The sequence below is a fragment of the Athene cunicularia genome, assembly GCF_003259725.1.
Source record: "Athene cunicularia isolate RWA chromosome 8 unlocalized genomic scaffold, athCun1 chr8_part1, whole genome shotgun sequence".
Taxonomy (NCBI): Eukaryota; Metazoa; Chordata; class Aves; order Strigiformes; family Strigidae; genus Athene; species Athene cunicularia.
The window spans coordinates 1,828,916-1,838,234 of NW_020799109.1; the positions used below are offsets into that span (position 1 = coordinate 1,828,916).

At 52.8% G+C, this 9,319-nt stretch overlaps 1 protein-coding gene across 1 annotated transcript in view; it reads right to left on the minus strand.

The window, feature by feature from the left end:
• The window catches only part of SGIP1 (SH3 domain GRB2 like endophilin interacting protein 1), a 36,236-nt gene that overhangs the window by 9,900 nt on the left and 17,017 nt on the right, over positions 1-9,319 (minus strand). Inside the window, 3 exon segments of the mRNA XM_026853852.1 lie at positions 4,955-5,014; positions 8,338-8,464; positions 9,295-9,319. The exon segment at positions 9,295-9,319 is cut by the window's right edge and continues 51 nt beyond it. Coding sequence (XP_026709653.1) covers positions 4,955-5,014; positions 8,338-8,464; positions 9,295-9,319 — 212 coding nt within the window.

Sequence of the window (9,319 nt, forward strand, 5' to 3'; positions counted from 1 at the left end):
CCCCCCCCCCCCGGGTTGCGGCAAGGGAGTGCTCACCAAGAACCCCAGCCTAGCTTTACGGGCAAATATTAAGTTCCCCAGGCTTTGGATGAGGCTTTAAAAACATTTTAAAATTATTTTTTCCCTCCCCTGCAAAAGCAAGCAAAGAAAATAATGGAGGAGCCCCGGCCACGAGCAGCATGCGGGGCAGCGGTACCCCCCCGGCACGGCTCCGGAGGGGCTGCACACGGCAGGCTTTGCATGACAGTTTTTACAGTAGGTTTTTGGGCCCTGGCAAGAAGGGCTGGGGAGGTTCATTGTCCCTTGGCCAGATAGCTGAGGCTGCCTGAGGGAAAGCTGATGCTGCCTCAATTCCTGCCTGTGGGAACCCCAATCTGGTGGGGTCCCTGTGATCCTGACATGCTCCCCTCTCCTGCCCAGTGTGCCTGGCAAACCCACCCCCCACAGCTGCTCACCCCACAAAACCTCTGGTATGCTATGGCAAATCTGCAAATCGTCAGAAATCTGGAACTGTGGAGAACGCGGGACTCTGGCTGCAAATCTAGAATGCTCAATCCACGGGTTATTTAGGTGATTTAAGAAAAAAAAAAAAAAAGGTAATTTTGTTTTGGTCCACAGACGCTAGCCAGGCTCTGAAATAATTCAGCCCTGCATGATCACACGCAGGTTTCCTTGGCTGGCCAGGAAAGCCTGTGTTCCAAAAACATTTGAGGATGAAAGCATCACCGCAAACGTACAGCAGAAGCCCCAGGCGTGCTGGAAACCCTGCGTGGTGGACAACGGCCTGCTCCTCGCGCCTGCCGCCAAGAGGAGAACGAGCAGCCGCTGTTGACACGGCAAAGCTCTTGCCTTTTTCCCCGGGGAAAGTGCTGAAAAATCAGCCCAGGGTTAGTGGTTGGTTGCCCGCTGAATCCTCAGGCACCCAAAAAAGTCCTTGAGAGGTCACCACCCCTGCCCTGGCACTACCAGTTCAGCCTTATCTATCTCTCTACAACGCACCGTTTTGGAACCTTTTTTTATACCATAGTTTGTACATCAGGTTAAGCACAAGGATAATTTTGCCCCAAACCAGCTAAAAAGGCACGGAAAAGGTCTGCGGAGGGGCAGCTTACCCGGGGACTCCCTTACTTTCATTTACAGGTCTCGAATCAGGCAGGTGAAACGGGCTGTTAATTGAGCCCAGGGTTTTGTTTGGGCCACGCAAGCATGTGCCAGCTTCAGCCGAGGCTGCTAAAAGATTAAACACTGGCCTGGGGAAGGGCAACACCTCTGCAGGCAGCGGGGCGAGGGGAAAAGCAAAGCAACGGAGAGAAACGCAGCGTCTTCCTGGTGAGCTCCTGCTTTTCTGCTTGAACTGTCTTCAGAAATAATCCCCTCCTTTCTTTACCGCCTGCTTCCCACCGCTGCCCCGTTGCCTGTTGCTTTTTGCCTCCCACCTAAGCAACCTGCCCCGGGTTTTGTGTGAGGTACTAAAAGGTCCTGACGGGCTGCTGCAAATTTTGTGTGAGTAAATAGTAGGGTTTGGGTGCAGGAAATCAGGATTCGTAGCGTCTCCTGGGGAAAGCACTTCTGTCACTTAAATTACACTTTGAGTTTTGATATATTGATGGTGAAAAAAAACGTGTTATTCGCAGACAAGGATTCCTCACGCCTTACAAATGCATCCATGCAGGCAGTGCGTTAATGTATAAAAGCAAAGTTGCTCTCTCCTAAAGGCACAGATGAGCCTCTCCGGTGCGGGGATTTTCCCTTCAAACGTCTAATGTAGCATGAAAGGGTGTAAAATATTCATGTAGCCACGTGTTCCCTCTTGGTCATACATCTTAAGAGACTCAGGGGAACGAGTGACTGCAGCCACAGCCTGGAATAACGATGCTCAGTAAGTGCAGCACGTCCCAACGCACGGGACGGGCAGACCGAGCATCTCACGACAGACCCATCACCACACACACGCACATTAATTACCCTAATGACCCCAGGGAGGCAGCATGTGGCTCCCCAAGCCTGCTTCTGAGGGTACAGCCCTGAGCTACCCATCAGGGACTCAAACGTCCCGTTAAAGAGCAGGCGCTTCAGAGCACCCACCCACCACGCAGATTATTGCGGCCACGCTGCAATCCCCGGCCACGGGGCAGTACCACGGACTGGGAGGGTAACGTATTTTTTATCAATTCTTTCCGTAGCCACCACTGCTGGGTTATCAGAGAGCGTGTCCTTGCTCCCCACACCCAGAGCAACAGCCTCCCCAAGCACATCGAATCCAGCTGCACGTGGTGGGATATCCTCATCGCATCCACCCAGAAATACGGATGGGATTTGAAAACGTCAATGCAGACTGGCTGTAGTGGGGTGAGAACTGGAGGTATCACCCAGCAGAGGAACATCAATCAGGTTTATCAATCAGGGAAGGTGAGAGGAAGGTCTTTAGCCATCTAGTAGCAGGAAAGCCCACAATTCTTGGCAATATAATCATTATTCTTTGGGAGAGAAAAAAAAAAACAACCCACCTCCCAAGCTTACACACTCGGACTGCAGCTGGGTTTAGCCTAGACCCTGCACCAGGGCATCAAACGAGGGGTAGGCGTCCCTCATACCAACGTGCCTTTCCCCTGATTTTCAAGCTCATTTCTTCCACCATTTCTCTGTACGTATATGAGATGTCTTCATTCTCCAGAATGAAAAATCATATTGTGCAGGAAGAAACCTGCTTGTCTCACCTATCTCTATTACCGGACTCAGCTGGCCTTTGAAAATCTGAGTTCATCTGAACAGCAACAAAACATCCTCCGCATTTCTAATCTGACTTTGAATGAAAATCAGGGGGATGTATTTGGCATTCAGCGTTCTCGGTTCTCTCCACTCTTCATGGACATATGTATTCCTCTCTTAATGGCCTCAGAGACTAAACAATTTTAAAATAAAAACTTTAATGTTAAAAGTATAATCTATTTTAAGCCCTAAAACTCTTATCTAAAAGCTTGTGAGACAAGTGTAGTCACTGTGGCACGCCTCCCCCCAAAAATCTGGCTTTTCAGTGACTGCTTCAGCAGTTATTTTTAGAAACTTCTCATTTTGGCAAAATGACCTGACAATACTGGAGAAAATCCACTTTATGGAGCTTTGGATCCAGCCATAAGCAGCACATCAGGTTCATTTGCCTCACTTTTCCCTACACAAACATGGAAAATAGAGACGTGGAGTAAAGGCAGCTGAGTGTACCCAGGAGAGCATCCCCAAAGCTGCACCACGCCTCTTCTCACATGAACAAACCACCCCATGTTCTGCAGATACATGGATCTCAGCACAAAAAAAAACACCCGGCAACAAAAGGTAATTTCTCTTCTGGCATTTCATGCCCTGAGTTACAGATGCCAAGCTCAGCAGATCGCCTTTCACCTCCCTAGAGATGAGCCATGAGGTTTAGCTTTTTTTGTGGGTTGTTTGTTGTTTTTTATTTTCAGTTGGACTCAAGGATTTAGGGATAGATCAGGAAATCCAGTGTGTGGAAGCAACCCAGCTCTTCCCTGGGCCGTGAGATGAGCCCGGAGGCAGTGCCACGCTCTCTCAGCCCTGCTGCTGTGCCACAAACCCACCCCCTGGCTCTGGACCATTCACACTGCCACAAGAAAGGATAAGAATTCAAATAGATCACCCACCAAGGTTAATATGCAAAACCACAAGAAAACCCCCAAACGCTCGAGGTGCTCGTAGTGCCGGTGCTAGGCTGAGCGAGGGGGTGAAGGACACGCAGAGCAGGGGGGTCAGTGGGGATGCGCAGGGTGCACGGACTGAGGGATATCGGCTCGGAGCCAGCGATCACCCGGCGCAGCCCTCGCCAGGCCCTGCCCTGCCGAGCTCAGCTCTTCCCAAAGGACCATTTCAAAGACAAGGAGAGGAAGAAGAAACCAACCCCCCTTGGTCACCACCACCTTTGGCCGCTGCTATGGCATCAGGCTCACCAAGGCGGGGTTTGCTCCCCAGACACGAGTGGCCCGCGCTTGGCGGCCGGGCAGCGCGATTCCGGGGCGCTCGGCTCTTTGCTGGAGAGGACGCGGGTCACACTCTTTGCAGAGAGCGAGACCCACGGGACCCGTGCTGCGGCATCCCCCAGCCCCGCTCTGCCCGCAAGCACCACAGCTTCAAAGCGCTTCCTTTGGGTTTTAAAGCACCTATTTCTGCTGCCACCAAACCTCCCCGCTTTTTTTCTTTAAGAAAAATATAGTCACAGTGTCTGTGAGATGAGGCTTCCTCCAAAGCCTCGGGGCTCTCCAGGCACCCGTGCCTCTGCCCTCTCCAAGATGTGATGCTGCTCCCCAAAACAAGCTCTCCTCCCCCTGCATCCTCCCCACCGTGCCTTCTCATCAACAAGGGACCCCAAAACCTGCAACACAAAACCAGCCACCCCGGCAGCACAACCTGGTGGCGTTTTGGCTGCGCTTGGCTGGCGCTGCCGGCACGCTCCTGACCCCTCAGCATGGAAAAATCTGGGAGATGGGGAGGGGACCCCAGCTTGGCAGAGAAACCGTCACCCTTCGGTTTTTAATTAATCGCACTGTGCCACAGCCCGCTCAGGGTATCGAGCAGCTTGCGAGGGAAAGTAGAAAGAAGCCCTGGTTGACAGAGTCAAGTTCCTCGGCAGTGCAAGTGGTTTCGCTCTCTGGTTTTCACCGCAGTCTCGGTACAGAATAATCTTTTGGGGTTTGGTTTTGTTTGCGTTTTTTGTTTTTGTTTTTTGGTTTGTTTTTTTTTTTTAAATAATAAACAGGGAAACAGATCATCAGGATAAATGGCACAAGTCAAATCAAAATTATTCTGGTTGAACTTGCGATGTCATCTAAGTAGCCATAGCATTTCGCACGGAAAGCCGGACTGGAGCCTTTGAAGGAAACCCCGGGAGTCAGAGAGCAAGAGCAAGGGGAGCAAGTCGTTACCGGGTATGCTATGCACTACTTACCTTCGAAAGTCAAATAAAACTTTCCTCTGTCAAACCAAACGAGGGAAGGCTGTTCATTCTCTGTATGGCCAGGAGTTGAAGCGGGATGGGAAAGGTTAAGGAGAGGGAGAGAGAAGGACACAGTGTGAGTCACAGAGCAGGTCATTTATCTCGCTACGGGGAGGGGACAAGGCGCTGCAAGCCGTTCACGTGCAAGGAAAGGGGGTTTAAACGCTGATTTTGGCTTAGGAAACAGAAAGCAGAAAGCAAAGCTATGGAAGCCCAGATGGAAGAGTATTTTTGCCTGCTTGGTAAGGGTTTTGGAGGGGGTTTCTCTTTTTTTCGGACTAGAGTAGAAGAGGCTTCTTGGCTCATACGCTCCGTTAGCACATTCTAGCTGCGCTGATTTTGGCCCACGTGCCTTATCCTCTTCACCTCCGGCGACGTCTCTGCCGTGCTACAACCGCGGCAGCGAGCGTTCCCTGCTGGGATGCTGCAACCGCGTGCCACGCCGGTGTGCAGAACGAGCGACAGTGAAACGTAGGTGTTTTCTGTTGCGTTTCAGGACATAAAACTTGCAGAGAAACAGACACACGCACACAGAGCAGAAGATGCCTAGATGGAATCTTTCCCGTTACAACCACCAGCTCCCTGCGCTCACACTGCCTCAAAAGCCACGTTAGACACCAGGTACTGTTGAAATAACTGGAGGTAGGGGTGGGAAAAACCGGCTTTTTGAGCTGTTAAATTAACCCTTCTGAATCCAAGAGGTGACAGCCTTTCACCTCGCGGTCCTTTTTCACTGAGAAACTGTCATGCAAGGTGCTGCGAGCGGCGGGTGCGGGGCTCAGGCACTCGGGGTGCCCGCAGCCCCCCGCTCCCGAGGCAGCCGTGGTGAAAGCGCCCTGCTCGTACAGTACCTGCGGGCGTTTCACAGCGCCTTTCGAACGCGGGCAGTTTGTCACTAAAAGCATCGTCTTCTGATAACATAAGCAGAAGAAACGCAAAGGAAAGGGGAAAGAAAAAAAAAAAAGAATGAAAAAAAATGAATCCCAAATGAAATCAAGCAGCGCACGAAAAAGACGGAGAAGGCTTTTAACGAGAAAAATAACGGAAGGGGCACTGACACAGAAATAACAGCTCCTTTCTTTGCAATAAATTATTCAGACTGCACATGCAACCACAACGAAAGCAAACCTGAACAGCACGGAGGACAAATAAACGAAATAACTCTTTCACATGCTCTCAGACAAAACTCCATCGGACTTTGCCACAGGAAACAAGATCTGGAGAGCGTGGTGGAACCAGACCCTCCGGCAACCCGAGGGCTGTGGGCAGCCCCCGCCAAGTCGGGGTGCCCCAGCCCCGTGCCAGTCCCAGGGGACCCCCCGACCCCCCTGGTCCCCAACCCGCTGCCGTGCCCACGCAGCCCTGCTCCCGGCCCCTCCTCTGCCCTGCACCCCTTTCGCCTTATCTTTGGTGCTCACCCTCGCCCCAGCCGCCTCGGGGGGGATGAGGGGGAGATGTTTGGGCTTTCCCAGAGCGGCTCCCAAACCCCCTTTGCCCCTGCCTGCCCCCCATCCAAGTTTTCCCAAGCCAAATCCTGGTAATGCAGCATCTGTTTGCATGGAACTGAAAGTGCAAAACCCGCAATCTGGGGGTGCTCCTGGATGCCCCGTTCGGTGTCCCCCTGTGACTCAAGAGCCCTGATTTTGGCTCTTTTTCAAGAAAAAACCCCATGGAGGGGGTGGGAGCCACTGGGGCCAATGAACACAGCTTCTTGCTCCTCCCTGCAGCCACACAGGGCTCAGGGTGGGTGGCTCATTAAAAACACCAAGCAGCAATTTTTGTTCACAGAAATATATGAGTTAGAGAAAATAAAACCCCCTAAAATTTAAACCAAGAGCCTAAGGGACCCATCACCTGCTCAGCCTGCAGGGCCAGCACACAGCCCCCATTTCATAGCCACTTCTCTCAGCCTCCTGAAAGCCCCATGACCGTCCCTGTCCTCAGCCTGGCTGCTCCCCTCCACCAAAATCGTGGGTACCACTGTGGCCCCAGGCACCCCATGGCCACCAGCCCAGGCCACCGCCAGCCCCACCGCTGAAGCTGAGGGACAGCGGGCACGGACAGGACTGACAGCCGACACACCGGGGACACTCGGGGCTGGCTGGGCCCTTGCTTGAGGTACGTTGTTGGTTGTTTTTTTTTCCAGCAGCATGCTGTGATGGTGACCAACAGCCGGCGAACAGGTACAAGCATCTACGACACCTCGAGAGCGAAGCAAACAACAGGATGGAGACGCAGGTTGGGGACTCCAGCAAACCTACGGGGAGGGCTCAGGCGGGCACACGCGGCCACTGGCACCGCGGGGATGGCATCTGCCACACGGCTTGGGCCACCCCATCGTCTTCCAGTATCAAAGATGGGAAACGCTGCAGCCAGGACCGCGGCTCAGCGCACACAAACACAAACCAGGGTTGGGTTTTCTGAAGGGTTGGGGGTTTGGGCCCCTCCGCAGAGCCCATCTGCCAGCCTACGCCAGCGACGGCCTGCAGAGCCCCTTCCCCGCCGCGCTCAGCGCAAAAAACACAGAAAGGAAAGAAAAAAAGGAGGAAGGTGTTCCTGGTAGAAGATGGAGCTGCAGGAAGCAAGGGGTGGTAGGGCTGGCAGCAGGGTGGGATGGCAGGAATAGGGGAGGAGGAGGAGGAGGAGGAGGGAAGCGCTGGTAGCCGGGATGGAGGGGACGGAGGAGGGAGGCACGGGGGGACCCAGCGCGTGGAGCCTGGGAGCTGCCAGCCAGACTTTATTTGTATTTCTTGTCTCAGGCCCTGGGGGGGCACCTGGGGGGTTTGGCAACACCCATGTTTTTCGGGACATTCCTCCAAAAGAAAACTGCAAGCGCTCTGTTCTGGTCTAGGAAGTGTCAAACTAACGGTTTGGAAGAGCCTTTTCCAAGACCCTGTTTCCCGTTACCACTTTAAGGGGAAGCACAAATTTAAGACATTCAAAGAGATTTAATATGAGTTGTCTCCTGGATCCCAAGGTCTGGCTTCCAGCCCCCCTCCCCTCCAGGTACAAGCATCTCCCCCCACCCCCAAAAGCTTATTTTGACCAAATTTACAGACCATAAACACATTTTATATTACATTCCACATAGTAATAACCCCTACCTTCACCAAACATTCATTTTTTCACAACATTTGGAGCTGCGACAAAGACAGCTTCCCTAGCAGCATCACGTTCACGACCCATCATACCCCCCTCAAATCCCTTTTTGCGTTTAAAAACCTGATGAAAATTAATGAATGTGAACCCAGAGAACAATCTAGCAAACGAAAAAGTTTCAGGAATCTTTTAAGAGGTAAGAAAGGTGAAAGAACAGCAGTGCTGTATGCGTTTACCGACGGTGGGAGTGGTGGCTGCACTCAGGGAATTGGTGGAAGATATGGAAGAAGTACTTTCAGCACGGGCTAAAGGTGCTATCGGAGGAGGGCTGGAGGAGTGAATAGGAGGGCTAAAAGGCCTGGACTGTAGAAAAACATAAAATAACAAAAGGTTAAAAGAAAATACACACAGCGACATCTGCATCAAACAGAAGCTTTTGCCTGAAGCCGTAACTCTCAGTACCCCAGGTCTGGAGGCAGCCTCGCCGCGTTAGCCCAAAACTAAACAGCTTTAGGTTTTTTAGCGCCAATAGCATTTTAGTCTGGACCTAGAAAAATGGCAGATGATTCCCACCATCTTCTGGGTCTGGGTGGTTGAAGTCCCCATCCGCGCTGAGGATGGGCGCTCCAGGGGCCACGGGATGGATTTAACGCACTCGGCGTCAGGAAGGGAGCGGTGCCGGTGCCCACCACGTGCCAGCTTGCCAGGTCCGCAGGGATCCTTCGGGCATAATTTTATACCCATAAGATTGATCCAAAAATTTTCTACTCTTACCTGAAGCCGCCCGGGGTGGCGGGGCAGGACCCAGAGGCCCAGGGCACGGTACGGCGGTGAGGAGCCCCCCCAAAGCTTGCCAGATGCCCAGAGCCACACTGCCTCACCATGGTATGTGGCCACGGACCCTTTTCACACCCATTTTCTGCCTTTACCATAACCACGACCCACCGCTCGCCCCCGTTGGCCTCGCCGGGCCGTGGTGGCAGGCAGAGGAGGTGTTCACAGGCCGTTTTTCCACACATAATTTATCTCAACAAACAAATTTTAAACAACTCCAACCAGCGCCCGCCGGCTACTTGCCCTGAATCTCTTGCTCTGCTCCATTAGCCCATCTCAATGGGCCGCAAACACAGACCCACCGCCCCCCCGGTGCATGCACCCCCCCGTGCACCCCACACTCCCGCTCGTGAACGTACCACGTCGGCGACGGTGGGTTTGCCG